Genomic DNA, 18,083 nt, shown 5'->3' on the forward strand with positions numbered 1-18,083 from the left:
CCAATCTAAGCAGCCGTGCTCGACTAAAAAATAATCTATACGACTGTATGATTGGTGGATGTTGGAGAAGTGTGTGTAGTTTCGTGAGTCCGGGTACAGTATTCGCCATACGTCTATGAGATGCATATTGTAGATGGTACGTTTTAGGGCCCGTATTTTTGGAAAGGATATAGACGAACGGGATGTCGATGAATCCAAAAGTGGATCCAGGGGAGTATTGAAGTCCCCTCCGAGTATGAGCTTGCCCTCCGTGAAACCCGCCAAAATCTTTAGGTATTGCAAGGCTGATGGGACTTGGTGTGTGTTAGGCAAGTATACGTTGGCAATTGTAAATTTAGTCCCCCATAATAAAATTTTTACAAAGACATACCTGCCTTGGGGGTCCGTCACCTGATCAAGCAGCTCAATAGGGAGTGTTTTATGAAACGCAATAGATACTCCTTTAGATTTTTGTGTCGGGTTGGTACTGTGTATCCATCTATTGAAATATCTATTGGAGCAGGAAGGAGTGGAGTCAGAATGGAAGTGGGTCTCCTGCAGCAAGAGTATGCTGACCTGTCTTTTGTGCATCTGATATAGAATTTGCCCACGTTTCGACGCTATGTTAAGTCCGTTTACATTATACGAACAAAGTTTCAGGTGTGGGCGCAAAGTCACCGTGTGAGCCATGCTGGAGTGCCAAAAGCTGTAAAAGGGAGAAAGTATTAAGATATGGAGGAAAGGTATAGGGAGCAGGAAAGAAAAAGAAAGAAGAGATGAAGAAAAAGATAAACAGACAAAGGAGGGGAAGAGAGGGAGGGGAGGAAGAAAAATGAAAGGAGCGTGAGGATAATGGAAGAAATACGATATAAATGAAAAGACACCTAAAAAGATGTGTCTGGAAAACTAATGTGTCCGCGAACGCAGAACACTGCGTGAAAATTCACGTTTTAGGCACAAACCGTGCCTGTCCTATTGTGGGGGAAAAGTCGAGATGAATGGGTCTGAGCCGTGTTCCCGACAGCATATCAGGCATGCAAGTAGTATGTGTGGCACACTTGATATTTAAAACGAGTGTGGGGCATAAGGCAGCTTAACCACAACAAATGATAACAATCAACCAAGTGTGTGCATTGGATTTAAATAAGTAACCCTGAGGTATATATAAAACTATTGCATTGTCTCATGTATATAAAGAAAGTTATTGCGCCAAGACAATTGGGTGGGTATATGGAGGGCAGGGAGAGTGGGGGATCCCTCCATGGGGGCAATCCTCTGCTCCATGTGTAACGTCCTTTAAACCCTATATTCTCTGTAGCAGAGACCGAGTAAAACCGGGTACCAAACCCCCCTCCGAGGAAGGTATCCCCCCACTCCCGCTACACCTCCCCCACTGCATATATCATCATGGGAAGGTGAGAGGAATCAATCTGAGACAATGCAAAACATCTTTAGAAAAACGTCAGATAAAAAGGAAAAAAGAAAAACACAAAAACATAGCATTGGTAGACATTCGCATTACCTGACGCTCTTCATAATGAGAGGCATAAGATTGACTCCAATCTATGTTCTCACCCGAACCCCAGCCAAATTGTAAATTGGCAAAGAGCAGGGAAAGAACCAGTGGAGACAAAACAAGCCATCAGTCTCTAATTAACTGTTGAGTTAATCTTCTGGGGAAGTAGGTCTTCTTATCCCTGGGCCAGAGGAAACTGATCTGGACCTAGGACGTCTGCGGCGCTGTGGAAGTGGACCAAGTCCCACCTGGCCTGATCTATCCTCTGGAGGGTCTAACCAGTTCAAAACTTCCACTGGATCTTGTTCGATAAAGAGGAAAAAGTCGGGCAGTTGGTCTGGATCAGAGAGCGTAAACCTGTTGCCGCCCCGTGTCACCTTGATGCTGAAGGGGTGACCCCATGTATAGGTAGCTCCAGCTTGCCGTATAAGGTCAAGTAGAGGGCGCACCGCTCTACGCATATACAGCGTATTGCGAGATAAGTCAGGGTATAGGTGAATAGGGGCACCAAAGAAGTCAACAGGACCCAAGTTCCATGCCTTTCGCATGATCTCTTCTTTTAAAGTGTAATAGTGGACCCGACATAGAACATCGCGGGGGCGACCATCTCGGGCCCCCCCTGGTCCTCCTACTCTGTGAACACGATCCAGTTCAATTGGTGATGTTGCCTCTCTTCCCAGTGCTTTATTGAGGATAGTTATGACAGTGGGTTTCAATTCTGCTCCAGATGTTGCCTCCGGTATGCCTTGCAGTCTAATGTTATTTCTGCGACTGCGATTTTCGCTGTCTTCTATGCGGAGTTGCTGGTGACGTATGCGCCTAAGATGTGTCGCGGATGAGGATTCAAGGGCTGTTATACGTGCCTCGTGGTCATCCTGAGCCGTGGTTAAGACCGATACTGCTTCCTCGTTAGCTGTGACTTGTTGCCTCAGGGCGTTCAGCTCCACGTGGAGGGAATCTTCCATTTTGCTTGCCCAGGATTCGAAATCCATTCTGAAGGCAGAGAGGAGGGCAGCAGCTTCCGATCTAATGGGTTCTCCTGATAGGGGATGCGTAGCAGACTGGGATTCCCCGGTGCCTGTGTCGGACGATGAGACTGACCTTGTGGAGGAGGCTGAGGGCTCTCCCGTAGAATTCTGAAGTCTCTCATTATTGTCCTCTGCCGTGTGAGCTGCTGCTGAGGCGGGAGGCTTGGTCTTCCCCGGGTTGCGGCCGGGTGCCATCTTGTCTTTGGGAGTTCGGGGATCAATCGGCGTAGTTCTAAGTAGATACCTCTGTATGGTGCCTTGTTGGGGGTCGGTAAGCTCCGTGGAGTGTGAGCTAGCTGCCGCCATGTATTATGTGGGTGTGCTATGCTATGTAAATAGCCTGTAGCTGTCGGGATAGCACGGGACTCAGGGGTGCGGGTCTTCAGCCATCCATAGTTAGTCTCTCTCCATCAAAACCTATCTTCCACGGAGATGAGGGGGACTGGGGAGGGTGACCAGGCCTGCGGGAGCAGCGGTGTCACCCTATTAACATGGGCGCAAGGCTGGGACACCGTATGGGTTCAAGGGGGAGAGCACCGTCCAGCCAGGGCACAGTTTCTGATAGTGCGGGCCCGTCTTGTAAGCTAGGCCGCAAGATGGTAAGATGGCGGCCGTCACTGGAAGTCTCTAGTGTTACCGGGGTCAGCGATGGGTCTGAGCTGGCTATAAACTTGTCAGATATGCCCAGGGGGGGCCACTTTAAGTGAGGGTGAATTATATGACCCCCTTACCTCCGGTCGTGGCGCCAAGATGCGGTGATGCTGGGGGCCTCACAGGCCTCGGGCCTGCCGCAAGCATCCAGTGCCTGCTTTCTCTGCCTTGTCTGGTGTCCCCTCCGCTCCGGATACAGCCCTCCCGGCCCCAGGGCCCCCGATCGCCCTCCGCGGCACCCGAGACCGGGGATTCTGTGTGTCTCGTAGGCCGCAAGATGGCGGCCGGCGTCTGTGGAGTGAGGCCGGCCGCGGCCCGAAAACAAGCAATCCGTCAGCCAATCTACTTAAATATTCTCAGGGAAGGACTCCTCCAGTGCCCAGTGGCTACCAGGTAGGCTTTGGGGCAGCTTTTGATGTCTGTGGAGGCCGGATGGCTGTAGATTGTAGAAGGCCGGCCGCGGCCTGAAAACAAAGTAGTCCGCCGGCTAATCTGCTCCAATGTCCTCAGTAAAAGGCTCTCCTAGTGCCCAGTGGTTATTAGATAGGCTTTGGGGCAGCTTTTGATGTCTGTGGAGGCCGGATGGCTGTAGATTGTAGAAGGCCGGCCGCGGCCTGAAAACAAAGTAGTCCGCCGGCTAATCTGCTCCAATGTCCTCAGTAAAAGGCTCTCCTAGTGCCCAGTGGTTATTAGATAGGCTTTGGGGCAGCTTTTGATGTCTGTGGAGGCCGGATGGCTGTAGATTGTAGAAGGCCGGCCGCGGCCTGAAAACAAAGTAGTCCGCCGGCTAATCTGCTCCAATGTCCTCAGTAAAAGGCTCTCCTAGTGCCCAGTGGTTATTAGATAGGCTTTGGGGCAGTTTTTGATGTTTGTGGATGACGGATGGCTGTAGATTGTAGAAGGCCGGCCGCGGCCTGAAAACAAAGTAGTCCGCCGGCTAATCTGCTCCAATGTCCTCAGTAAAAGGCTCTCCTAGTGCCCAGTGGTTATTAGATAGGCTTTGGGGCAGTTTTTGATGTTTGTGGATGCCGGATGGCAGTGGATTGCAGAGGGCTAGACAGAGCTCCTCTGCAGTGCGTCCATTCACCTCGCCATTCGGACACGCCCCCCCTGAAAACTTTATTTTAAGCCTCCTTTTCTATGGCTGGCGCTTTGGTCCAGCCTGAAGTCGTAGCAATCGGCATGTGCCAGTTCCTCAAGGAACAAATGAAGCAGGTGCTTAACCTCCTCTCCACTGAGGAGGGCGAGGTTTATGCAGACCTTCCTAAGGCATTGCGTTTTAAAGTTGATGCCATTAAGGATTCTGTTCAACAAGCATCCCGCCTTTCCCTCCTGCTGGTACACATGCCCAGGGCACTTTGGCTTAAGCATTGGGCAGCTGAAGCTTCATACAAAGAATATTTGACTGGGTTCCCGTTTTATGGGGAACGCCTGTTTGGGGATGATCTGGACAAATATATCCAGAGGATTACCGGGAGTAAGACCATGTTGTTACCGGTGAAAAAAAAAAAAAAAAAGAATAAACGTCCCTCATTTAGACGTTCAGTCCCCAGCCCCTGGAGCTTCGACCTCCAGGCAGTGGTGACGGCCTCCCCAGTCCTATACTAGGGGAAAAATCCTAGGCCAAAAGAGATCTTGGGGTCCAAGAGAACTCCAAAGCCTCCCTATGAAGGGGCGCCCCCGCTCGGGCGAGTTGGGGGAAGGCTGCTGCAGTTTTCAGGTGCCTGGCGGGAAGAGATTCAGGACAAATGGGTGACCTCCACGTTGTCTCTGGGCTACAAACTGGAGTTCCCGCCATCTCACTTCCTAAGGTCAAGAGTCTCCAAAGATCCAGAAAAAAGAAGACCCTTGTTTCTGGACTTAGAACGTTTACTATCCCAAGGGGTAATTATAGAAGTGACCCCAAAAGAGCAAGGCTGCCCCAAAAAAAGGTGAATCACATTTTTTCATGGGCAGAGAGGCATGTTCCTTGCCTATCTGCGGTCTTCATTCCAGGGGTAGAAAATTGGCAGGCGGATTTCCTGAGTCGCCAGCAGCTGTTCCCAGGAGAATGGTCTCTTCACCCCAATATTTTTCAGGCCATATGTCGAAGATGGGGTACCCTGGACGTAGACCTGTTGGCTTACAGGTTCAACAAGGAACTGGACAACTATGTGTCAAGAACAAAGGTTCCCCTAGCACAAGAGTCAGATGCCTTAATGATTCCATGAGATCAGTACACTCTAATCTATGAGTTTCCTCCAGTTCCGCTTCCCCCTCGATTCCTGCGGAGAGTCAAGAGGGAAGGAAAGCTGGTAATTCTGGTGGCTCCGGCTTGGCCCAGGCGACCTTGGTATGCGGAGATTATAAAAATGGCAGAAGGAAGACCTTGGGTTCTTCTGCTGCACCCAGATCTACTCTCACAGGGTCCAATATTCCATCCTGCCTTACGAAGTCTGAATTTGGCGGTTTGGCAGTTGAGACCCACATTTTGAAGGGTCGTGGCCTCTCGGGGCCAGTCTTGTCCACTCTAGTTAATGCTAGGAAGTTGACTTCCAGGCTCATCTACTAAAGAATCTGGAAGGCAAATGTTTCCTGGTGTGAATCTAGGGGGCAGCATCCTAAGAAGTATGCCATTAGCAGGATTCTTGCCTTTCTTCAATTAGGCGTAGAAATGAAGCTGGCCTTGAGTACTATCAAGGGCCAGATCTTGGCCTTGTCAGTATTTTTTCAAAGATCGCTTGCCTCTTATTCCCTCATCTGGGCTTTTGTTCAGGGAGCTTTACGCTTGAATCCGTCACTTAAGCCTCCTGTGTGCCCATGGGATTTGAATTTGGTTTTGTCCGTTTTATAGGGACAACCTTTTGAACCATTGCACCATGCTTCTTTAGATCTTTTGACAAAAAAATTGTTTTTAATGGTAGCCATATCCTCGGCTAGAAGTGTATCGGAGTTAGCAGCTCTTTCTTGTAAAAAGCCATATTTGATGATTCACAAAGACAGGGTGGTGTTGCGTCCTCACCCGACTTTTCTGCCTAAAGTAGTTTCAGGATTCCATCTGAATCAAGATGTGGTCCTACCGTCCTTTTTTCCAGATCCGCAGTCCGCAGAGGAGAAGTTGTTACACTCTTTAGATGTTGTAAGCACAGTCAGTATCCATCTGCAGGCAACCGCTCAGATACGAAAGACTGACTGTCTATTTATTCTGCCAGAAGGCCCCAGGCAGCGTAGAAATCCACTATTTCTAGATGGATTTGACAGGCTATTGTTCAGGCTTATGCTGTAAAGAAGAAGATTCCTCCTTTTCAGGTTAAAAAACACTCTACTAGAGAAGTTAGTGCTTCATGGGCAGTGCATCACCAGGCCTCCATGGCCCAGATCTGCAAGGCTGCAACTTAGTCTACAGTCCATACATTCACTAGATTCTATCAGATGGATGTAAGAGGGCATGAGGATGCCGCTTTCGGGCGCAGTGTGCTGCAGGCAGCAGTATATTTCCTCTGGTCTGTTGGCGGTCTATGTTTCTGATCTGTGTCTCCCTTCCCTCAATTTAGGCATTGCTATGGGACATCCCACTAAGTAATTATCAAAGTCTCTGTGTCCCATGATGTCTGAACAAAAAAATATGATACAGCTTACCTGTAAAATACTTTTCTTGGGTATACATCACGGGACACAGAGCTCCCGCCCCTCTTCATGATTATACGTTAGGATACTTATTGCTTTGCTACAAAACTGAGGTACTCTCCATATGGGAGGGGTTATATAGGGGAGGAACTCGCCTTGTAATTAGGGTTGCCAGTGTCCAATCACCCGATGGCGACTATCTAACCCACTAAGTAATTATCAAAGTCTCTGTGTCCTGTGATGTATTCCCAAGAAAAGGATTTTACAGGTAAGCTGTATTTAAAAAATCCTATTTTTAGCTTGCACATGATTGGATGATAAAATCAGCAGAGCTTCCCCTCATTTCAGATCTACACCTCAGATTTACAGCAAATGCACTTCCAAGCGCACTTGTAGTACAAAGTGGATTTGCTTTTAATAAATAAACCCCAATGTCTTTTCTGTAGTGTTCCTTATCTAATCACACACTATTAGTTATTCATTGTATTTTGTGCACCCCACTTGCCTTTTCAGGTGGTTGTATATCCGCAGCACAGTCTCCGGTTCCTTATGTGGATCCTGAATATGAATTCTACAAGTGAACCTGAGCTGGTGTTCACTAAGGCCAATCTCCTTCAGTGCTTGTTCTGGGGACACCAGACGAAGGCTCTGTCACAGAGAGAAGAGTCATTGGCAATGTACATATTATTTATAATCATATAAAATATGAAGTAATGGTCTCTTTGCTTATATTAAAAGGGATAAAAAACACATCGCTGCAAATATTGCTGAATGGTACAAAGTAATTGTTACAGAACATCATACCCGTAGTAATATTTATTATGCTTTGTATTTTAATAAAATAAAGATATACCATGAATCTAATACAAATTGTGAGAGTCTCTTGTTTCCAAAATACAATTCCATAGACAAGCAGTAATAAGTATCCTATGATACAGGAACTGAATTTTCCTAGGCTAATCAAACAATGCACTTAAAGCCCAAACTCTGGGTGTCATCAGTACTGTTCTCTGCTTTATAAATGTTAATGAAGGGCGCCGTTAGGCTCACCCCAGGGCTGGGCCCATAACGTCCTGCATTCACAGCATGTCCCCAGTCTGCAGGGTTGAATGATACTGGTCAACATTCACCATTAAACACTGAGGACATCTTGTGGCAAAAAAGTAGTACTGCAAAATTTTCTTCAGAAATCAAGATTACGTTCCAAATCCAAATATCAAATTTACTGGAATAAACATATGTTGCACTGCAGGGGGATGTGGGCTATTTAAAGTATATGTGAACCCTTAGTTGAAAAACAACCCATTCAGTTTAACATTGAAATGAAAGGCAAAATGTGTGTATATAAAGAAAAACAGAAATGCATTTTTATATAAAAGTAATGCATAATGGCCTTGGAGAGGTGGGCTGGAGAAACAGCAGCACAATGATCTTCCCAATGAAGAGCTGTGCAGGTATGCAAGTCAGCACAAGTCTGATCATTGAAGGTCAGGCAGGCTGCACTGCTAGCACAGCCAGAAAACGGAGCACGGTGGGATGTTCTCATGTATAGTGTGGTCAGTTTGAAATAGGAAAGCAGAGGTACTGGCAGGAACACTAGGTATTTCACATAAAGGAAGCAATACAAAAAAAGGATACTTTTTAGCACAAAGTACATGGCACAACTGGCAGGGCTGCTGTTAGAAATCATGGGGCCCTGTACAGCCTACTTGACAGGGCCAGCCACACGAACAAACTTCTTATTTACATGGGGGAGAGAACTTGTGTAAAACGAGCCCCTTTTATTTTTTTCCTTTCTTACAGGAGGAAATGATCAGTGCGGCGGGGGAGCAATTACAGAAATGGATTCCTTGTATGGCTGTCTCCCCAGCAAGTGAAAGCTGGCGGGAGGGATAGGAGGAGAAGCTGGTGTTCAGCTGCTGCGGAGTGAGACATACAGGGGATCAGTTTCTGTAATTGCTCTCCTGCACTGATCACTTTCTCCTGTTTCTCATGTTGCCCAGGCCCCCCTGCTGAACTGATGGGACACTGACCCCCGTACAGGAGAAACAGTGATATCCCCTTATTGAGGGCCCTGGCAACAGGCACATGTCAGGAAATGCTGGGGTAACAAACACTTTAAAGCAGTAGTAAACTTTGCTTGTTTATTTAACCTACAGGTAAGACTTACCTGTAGGTACAGTAAACATCTTCTAAACGTGCACAGTTTTCCGGTGATGTCACTGGCGCATGCGCACTATGCTCTTAATGAACGTTATGCCATCCATTGAGAGTGCTGCAGCCATGATTCCAATGCGCATTCATGGGAGTGTCGTCATCGCGGCTCGGCCAAACGGCCAGGGCTCGCAGACCTGGAAGGAAGATCAGGTGAAGATGGAAGCCCTGTCAGCGATGAAAGCGTGCCGCTGGAGGGCTTCATTTTAAGGCAAGTCTTTCATAATATGCTAGTATGCAATGCATACTCGCATTTTATGTGCTTAATTTTTTTGGGGGTACTATCGCTTTAGTTATACAATTTTTAATCGCTTTAATTATACAATTTCATAGCAGTATACTGTGGGAAGATATTTAAATTGCTGCTTCATCTTTACTTACATTATCTTTCATGATAAGGGTTCCATGCATCAGCCTGGGCTTCTTACACTCTGGCACAAGACCTACAATTATAAAGGCATATGTCCGTGTATATTTATTAAAAAATCAGCACATGGGCATGAACTTATCGTTATTCCAATAAAATGTTCTGAAAGCTGTGCCAAATTCTTCCTACAGCAGGCATGAGGCCTGTCCTGTCTCTGTTGTCATTTTAGTTAACCATACAGGTAGAGAGCAGCACTTGTGGGACATCCATTAGAAAGTTACAATTTTAGTATATAGCTTTCGAACTGGCACAGGCCTCTGCTACAAATAGGACCCTAAAAAGTGTTCCAACAGCCTGGGGGGGTAGGGGACCTCAAAAAGCTACAGCATGCCGATATTTAAAGAGCGACCAGGACCTGTGATCGCCAAATCTGGTCAGCTGCCTCCCAAGCCTTACTATTGGGCTAGCCTGTACTGAAGCTACAGCAGGCTATAAGAGGATGACAACATTTTGGATTTCCCTTCACTCTTACTACAGGAGGTAAATTTTCCAGTGAGGACACAGACAACAATACACATTTGACAAAGGCTCCAACATGGTTCCCAAACTGCAGCTCGTGGCCAGATTTTGCCCTTTGTTTCGCTCTAGCTAGCCCTTGGGGCACAACTCATCCCTTTAATCCCAATGATGGTGCATTATTCATCTCAAGTGTAGGTATTTCCCAGCACACCAGTCATGCTGGAGCCCTTCGTCAGGCATGTGATGTCATCACATGCCTGACGAAGGGCTCCTGCGTGACTCTGAAACATTGCACTCTTGTTTGTGGTGTGATCATACTTCAATAAAGCCATTTGGACTTAATTTGAAGATCCGTGGTGGGCTGGCAAACATTTACACTATGTTATTTAGGCTCATGCCTCCAGCCGGGGGTTTCTACAGCATCCAGTATCCTAGAGCCTTTTCCAGGAAAGTGCAATGGGAATATGGATGGCTATTCATCCCAAGGACATCAAACAATGGGGCCCCCATTCCACCAACTGACAAAAAAATGGGGTACTATTCCTCCAACTGACACCAATTATGGGGTACTATTTATCGCACTGACCACAGGCACCATGCCATTTTCCACTCTTACTGGTCAGAATTGGGCTCCTCTAAACTCTGAAGGCCAGTGAGCTGGCCCTATGTTTAGGGACCTCTAGTCAAACCTTTCCCTACCTTATTCAAAAGTCAAAATAAGGTTTTGACTTTACTTACACCAACTCATGCAGTACTATCTGACAGGGGTTTCTGGATCACAAGAATGGTTGAACAGTTGAAGAATGGTTGTTATGTAAATTTTAGTACACATGTATTTCAATGGTGTATTTAGTCATTTGCCTGGAGCTCTGTTCCAAATACAAAAGGGAAAAAAAACAGACTGACTTACTTAGAGCAGTCTCTTTCTTCAGTAATCCCAGGGAAATGTCAACGGGAATGTTGGGGTTGGTAGCAATAGTGGCTGTCTCCCCATTAAAGGGCATATAGCACTGGATATCTGGAGACACATAGAAATGGAGAGAATAGGGAAAAAAGGAATTTAAAAAAAAAAATGGAGTCTACAAGAACTCTGTGTTGAATTGAAAGTAAAATGTGTTTATGGTTGGAATATTGCTACAGTAAAAGACCGTTATATATATTAAAGAATGAGTCTATGATCAACTTACGAAACTCTTGCTCAATTTTCTGCTTGAGAAACTCCATCTTTTTGGCCTCTCCATGCACTAGTAGCACATTTCGTGGCTCTGCCTGGCGGATCAGCTGCATGATTCCTTTAGCATCAGCATGGGCACTAAAGGACATATACTCTACCTGCATCTTCACCTCCAGCTGGCAAGGAATAATAAAGCAAGATTAGGAACCAGATTTTAGCCATTTTATTTAAAAACAAAATACAAAAGAAATGTCATTCGTTTTGCAAATGTGAGTGCCTTTAATGCTGTATAAGAAACTTACTGTCTGTCTCCCTTCCATCTCCAGCTTGCGTTGCCCACTTAGGATCTTGTGACCCACTGTGCCCTGCACACAGTAACCTGGCATAATCACCTATACAGGAACAAAGGGAAGTAGGACAAGCCATGAGGATCATGCCAAGCTCTTGGGAAGTCACAAGTACTCTGTTACACTGTGCAGATTGAGAGCAATTACAGAAAGTTTAAATTCTCTTTAATGTACACATTACATTTCATCACAGAATATTCTAAATGAATAAAAAGGATCACCCACACACATTTTATTTATGAAAACATAAATCATGGATTTAAATCACCCAGTAGCATTTCTTATATTCTGGTGAACTCCAGTAGTGCGACATTCAAGCTGAATATTCTGACTGCCTGGATCTCAAGATAGCGAACAAAGAATTAAAAATCTTTTGGCAGGTATGACAGGTCACAAAAAATGCATTTTAGCTGCATATTTAATTCTCTGCCTGATCAGCCTTAAGGGCCCATTTATTAAAGTGTGCTTTTGATAAACTTTACAAGCGGTTTCATTCTTAATTTCAAAACGACTGTGTCATCCTCCACTGTTGCCCAATTCAAAACACTGTAATGCTGAAGAATTACACTGTCCAACGTAAAAGACTAGAAATTATTTAGTTAGTAAAAAGCAAGGCATTCCTGATGTCCAGCCACGTCCCTCACTGCTGAATCCTCACCACTCCTCAGTAGGCATAACAGGAAAATTCTCCACCTGCCTCCTGAACCCTGATGTCTATATTCGCTCCAGTGAAGAAATTGTTGGCAGGGCCGCAACTCCAGTTCTGCAGATCTGGAGCAGTTTGAGCACTAAAATTCCAATAACATGTGCCAGGGGTCAGCAACCTTTTCCACATTTAGTGCCATTTTTATAAGCATTAGACAACTAGCGTACCAGTGAACACTAAATTCATATAGTTTGTTTTCAGTTTTTTCACTCACAGTTGTACTTCTAACAGCAAGTTAAAATCAAGTATTATCATGTTAACTGGTGCACACACAAAACGTGTTTATATTCAGATCCAAGACCATCCCTAATTCTGACCCCTTCAGACCAAAGATGATAGCCACCTCAAATTTTTCCAGCCCTAGGGGTCGGGCTGACCCACCCATGATAAAATTTGAGGGCATGTCTGACCTTTCCCCAATTTTTAAGGGTCGAAAAAAAAAACGGTCTGGCTGGCCTCCTTCCCGACACCTCCGAACCATAGATGACAAAAATGCAAAGCTTCAGGGGGCAAGAGAGAGCCGTTGAGGGTACTTCCACACCGAGCTTGGGGTCTCTGGCCCTACCGTAAAGTTCCAGTAACTGGAAATGTCCACTGTGAACTGGTGTAGCTCCCGGATGGCACATTTGAATATTTAATGGGTTTCCAACAAAAGGACACCCCCAGTTTGTTTCTATGACCGATATTCAGGTGATGAGACTTGCCCAAACACTTGCGCATATTCCTGGCTGGCCAAGGGTGCTAAAAATAAGCCGACATTTGGAGGCTCGGAGTATGGTTTCCCCGTAGCAGGGCTCCAAAGTCACCAGACAGTGACCGGGAAGACACCGGCGTTCAACATTGGCGTCTAAGAAAAATTGGTCAGCTTTGCAAGGCACTATTCCCGAACCATAGGTGACAGGGACACCAAACTTGGAGAGCTCTGAGAGGGAACCCTGGACCATCTCTGGTAGAAATTTGAAGTGGCTTCCACCTATGGTTCTACCGTACTGGTGATCCATACTCGGGCTGGGTGGCACCATTTCCCCATACATGTAATTGGAGCTCCTGCTCAGAGCCATTTAACATTGGAGTCTAGGGGAAATCTTGGTCAGCTTGACATGGCACTGCTCCCGAACCATAAGTGACAGGGACACCAAACTTGGGGACCCAGGACTACAACATATCCAGTTTTGGGGTTGGCTAACTTGCCTAGGTAATCTACCATGTCGTAATCCTGGGTCCCCTTTAACATGCTCCCTAAGATTGATGTCCCTGTCACTTATGGTTCGGGAGCAGTGTCATGTCAAGCTGACCAAGATTTCCTAGACGCTAATGTTAAAAACAACGTCAATTTCACAGTAGCTAGTGTATTTACGTGCACATGTGCTGTATAGTCCGTCGAGGAATTTGATGTGCAAATTCCTGAGTACACTGACTTCAGCGCTAAAGCAATCGATGATGCGCTGTGCATGCGCAGTGTGCGCAGCTTTGCAGAAAAGCTGATGCCACATCACAGGAAGTGACGTGGGTTCGACTTTCTGCCAGGTTCGACATTTGGTCCAAACAGCTGGCTTGGCACGTGTACCAAGGGTTGCCGACGCCCTTGTATAGGCAAATTAACACTGAAGAACTGCAAGCAAAGAAGATTGCTTAGCTCAGGGGTGTCCAAACTACGGCCCTCCAGCTGTTGCGGAACTACACTTCCCATGAGGCATTGTAAAACTCTGACATTCACAGACATGGTTAGGCATGATGGGAGTTGTAGTATAACTCTTCTAATAAACAAACCATTAGAATTCCTCACTATTTTTTTTTTAAAGTGGTTATAAACCCTCACATATACCCAGTGAAGTGAACAGCCTCAGATGATACACAGAGGTAAAACCAAAACCTCCTACATAAATTTTACTTGTTTGTCTGCTGTCTTCTCTTCCCTTCAAAAGGGCAGAAAAGTGTTCAAATCTTTCTCATCTGTCAGGAGCAGAGAGGAGGGGGCAAAGCTGCAGTTACCATGTGTGTGAGCATATTGGAGGAAAGGAACACACTCCCCTCCACGCAACAGAACTTTGTTGTGAATAGACAAGCTCAGGGCTCATCTCCCTCCCCAACACAAATTTATCTCATGTGTTGGGAAAACTTCTCAGAAGTGACTCATGTTGATAACAGAGGAATGAAGCACCAGAGCGGAATGCCACTTAGGCTGGCCATACACAGTCGGAATCTGGAGATCTTGAGATTCAAACCGTTAACAGGCAGGCTGAATGTACAGAGTTGATCAAATTGGTCAACTTGGGTACAACCAGCCTGCCGGATCCTCTTAAGAATATTGCAAGCGGCTGCTATAGCTGCCAGTGATAAATCACAGTCTTCTCCTTGTGGGGGCGGCTTCCCCTGACAGGAGAAGACAATAGGAGGAGGGATTCCCCTGTCAGCACTGTCTGCGTTTATGGGGGAATTGAGCAAATTTCTTTCCTGCAACCATTTGCACCGTGTATGACTGGCCATAGAGCTTTGGAGAGAAATAAATACACACTACAGATATAGGTGCTTTGCTCAGATTCCATGACTGAGGTTTACAACCACTTTAAGAGAACTGCTATATTATTATATGAATTTATCAAACATATATACAGTGTTTACCACATGAATACAAAGCCAGCAAGACAGCAGTAGATGGAATACACCCATGTATATAACTAGATCTCACCATGTTCTTTTCATTGCCTGCCCATTTACGGAAAATCTGCAAGGACTGACCAGCGTGCAGCATTCCAGGAGTTGCAAAAACAACCTGAAACAATCAAATCACAAGAAAATTTAGAGTTTTAAAAAAATCACAAAAAGGTCTGTCTTCATATGCCATGATTTGGCTTACAGTAGTAATAAAACATTACGGATAATAAGTCATTAGCCGTTATGGTTTTAGGTACACCAATGCACTTTGTCCTGCATTATAAACGAAGCCCAAAAATATACCGGTGCCATCAGTCTACAGCAAAGAAAACTCCAGTACTCCAGTGCATTTTAGGTTTGCAGTGTGCACTGGACAACTTTAAATTAGTAGGATTGAAGTCACATTGTGTTGTCTCACCATTGGCCCCGGGTTATCTGCAAATGCTCTGTCAAAGGCCTTGATGTGTTTAAATTCAAACATATTCCTCTGTACAAAAGTTTTTCTGATCTTCTGATTGGTCCAGGTAATGAAGAGCTTATAATAATGGTTTGCTTTCTCTGTCAGACCCGTAGAGAAGTAAATTGGGGCTTTCAAGTTCATCCGTTCCCTGAGGAAGAGTAATAATTTTACTACACCAGGTTATATAAAAAACAATCATAAAGATAGGCATGAAAAATAAAGCGGTCCCACCATCAAAAATATTTTAACACCTAAACAAACCTCAATCCCCCATGTGAAACTGAAATGAAAGAGCTGAAACGATTGTCTTATTAAAGCAAACCCGCAGTCAGAAGTCAACAAGATAAAATCGAATAGCCAATTAAAAGATAGACTAACAAAACCAGCTTTTGCTGCAATATTAAAAGCTTTAATCTAGTGAAATCCCCCGCTCTGGGCAGTAAAAGGAGAAGCAGCACTGTGATTAGCTCATCCCTCTGTCACTCTAAATTCTCCTATCAGTATGCTTCTTGTCAGCACATGAACGGACTGACACCTAACATTGTATTGCTTCTTGCTCTTTCACTCCAGTTCTGCTATACGAGGACTACTAAAAGCTTATACTAGGTATTCAGGTACTTATGCTGCTTGCATTTAATTTTAAAGATCGGAGCTGCATTTATTTACTTCTTCTATATCTGCCTAGAGTTCAGCTTTAAAAGGAAAGGGGGATTCTGGCACTTGGTTTTTGACAATGCACAGGATCTTGGGAAAATATTGTTGGGACTCATGCAGAGGTTATTACATAGTTATTACATAGTAGGTGAGGTTGAAAAAAGACACAAGTCCATCAAATCCAACCTATGTGTGATTGTATATCCCTGTATGTTGCGGTCATTCAGGTGATTATCTCCTATTAACCATCAAATTCTGCCTCAGCTGTTTGCCCACAGTAACAACTGTAGGTGAACCTCCTGGCAAAGTATGTTTATAGTTTTACATGCCATGTACAGCCAATCTTGTGATTTACACACATTTACCACACTGAACAGGTAGACCAGTGACACATGTAGGTCCTGATTAAGCAATTTGTCTTCCTGGTTTGGCAACTCAAACTTCCTTTGCCGCTTCTCTACCTCCAGCCTTGTGATTGGACAGTGGACTGGCATCAGCACTTCTGTCCAGCGACCCAGAAAATAGAAGAAGTAGGATCCTACCATCTAGCAGTGTGTGCATCACAAGACTGGCCAACCAAATTTACAAATCCTTTGCAGGTAACAGGGTACACGTACAGTATAAATATTTCAACTGCATACTTAGTAGTTTGCCTGGAGTTTCATTGGTGAGAGTACATATCTGTGAATGCATTCGTTTACAGGTCTGTGTAACAGGGTATATTAGGGATATTACAAACCTCCTGTTTTAAGCAAGATCTAGGAACTTTTACATTTTTTTTTTATTATAGCATACAATAGGAGCGGTTAGACTTTTGTGTTTGGCAGGGAGGGGAACTCCTGGCATGGAATCATGAAATGGAACCTCCAAGACAAACACCAGAGTCAGAGAGGGGTTTGGGCCACAGTATTTAGAGGATTTAAACCCAACCATACAGTGTAGCTTACAACATGGTTATTGTGTTTTCTTTAAAATATAAGCCATGGAAAATCAAACCTAAAGGCTGCATAGAACTCATAATCCACATTGCATGAAAAATGGTTAACATTGTTTCTACTACAAAGAAATGTTACCAGAAGGTCTCCAGCAAGATGCAGAGTTCTTGAGCTCTCCCCAGAGCAAACACAGGAATGAGAACCTACAAACAGAAACATAGATCTGTGAGTCCAATGATAGTCCTATTGCTTAATTACACCACTGTCACAAAGCCCAAGCATATGAAAATGCAACTGTGGCTGGGCTACGGGCATTCATATATTTACATATTCTTACTAAATGAGTTTTAAAGGATAAGTTCACCTTTCATAACTTGTTACACCCATATTCAGGGTGTAACATGTTTTTCTAAAAATGTTCTTTAAAAATCCTTTAAAAGTGATCGTAAAGTCGCTTTTTAAAAAAAACAAAAAAAAACCCAAACATGTTATACTTACCTGCTCTGTGCAGTGGATTTTCACAAGGCGGCCCAGATCCCCCTCTTCTTGGGTCCCTCTTCGGCTCTCCTGGCCTCTCCCTCCTGTTGGGTGTCCCCACAGCAAGCAGCTTGCTATAGGGGCACCTGAGCTGAGCCGCAGCTCTGTGTATCCATTCAGACATGGAGCTGTGGCCTAACCCCCTTTCTCTCATTGGCTGACTGACTTTGATTGACAGCAGCGGGAGCCAATGGCATCTCAGCCAATGAGGAGGGGAGTCCCAGGCAGCTGAGACAATCCTACAACATCGCTGGATAGAGATGAGGCTCGGGTAAGTATTAGGGGGGGGGGCTGATGCACACAGAAGGCTTTTTATCTTAATGCATAGAATGCATTAAGATATAAAAAAAAAAAAAAAAAACCTTCTGCCTTTACAACCACTTTAAATTAAGACCTCGCTGACCTCCGTTTCTGCAGGCATTGTGATGCAATTCATTCTTCTGCATTTCTTTTCTCTCCCATTGACCACAGGAGAAGAAGCCCTGTGTAAGTGGCAAGTCATGTCCAAGTGACAGCACAGAGTGCCCAAGCAGGCACTGAACAAAAGTCAGTACAGTCGGGGAGGGGGGTGGGGGTGCGAGTTAGTCATATGCTACCCCATACTTTGAAGTACTAGGTCCGTTACTCTGCATCTCTTGGCAAACTGAGCAGCAGGGAAGTGAATGAGACTATAAGCTGCTGTGGAGGCTGTCATTAAAGTTAACCTGTTGTCTCTAGCTGCACTGTTATGCTGTG

General features: G+C 45.1%; 1 protein-coding gene across 4 annotated transcripts in view; it reads right to left on the bottom strand.

Annotated features, from left to right (window-relative positions):
• INTS11 (integrator complex subunit 11) overlaps positions 1 to 18,083 on the bottom strand; it is an 84,618-nt gene that overhangs the window by 12,029 nt on the left and 54,506 nt on the right. For all 4 annotated transcript variants that reach the window (XM_073602940.1, XM_073602942.1, XM_073602943.1 and 1 more), the window contains 8 exons: positions 16,950 to 17,014; positions 15,181 to 15,370; positions 14,797 to 14,880; positions 11,357 to 11,446; positions 11,068 to 11,230; positions 10,791 to 10,898; positions 9,376 to 9,437; positions 7,286 to 7,428 (listed from right to left, as the gene is read on the bottom strand). In XM_073602940.1, the coding sequence (XP_073459041.1) occupies positions 7,286 to 7,428; positions 9,376 to 9,437; positions 10,791 to 10,898; positions 11,068 to 11,230; positions 11,357 to 11,446; positions 14,797 to 14,880; positions 15,181 to 15,370; positions 16,950 to 17,014 (905 nt within the window). The remainder of the gene's footprint in view (positions 1 to 7,285; positions 7,429 to 9,375; positions 9,438 to 10,790; positions 10,899 to 11,067; positions 11,231 to 11,356; positions 11,447 to 14,796; positions 14,881 to 15,180; positions 15,371 to 16,949; positions 17,015 to 18,083) is intronic.

Source organism: Aquarana catesbeiana, linkage group LG10 (genome assembly GCF_042186555.1).
Source record: "Aquarana catesbeiana isolate 2022-GZ linkage group LG10, ASM4218655v1, whole genome shotgun sequence".
Lineage (NCBI taxonomy): Eukaryota > Metazoa > Chordata > Amphibia > Anura > Ranidae > Aquarana > Aquarana catesbeiana.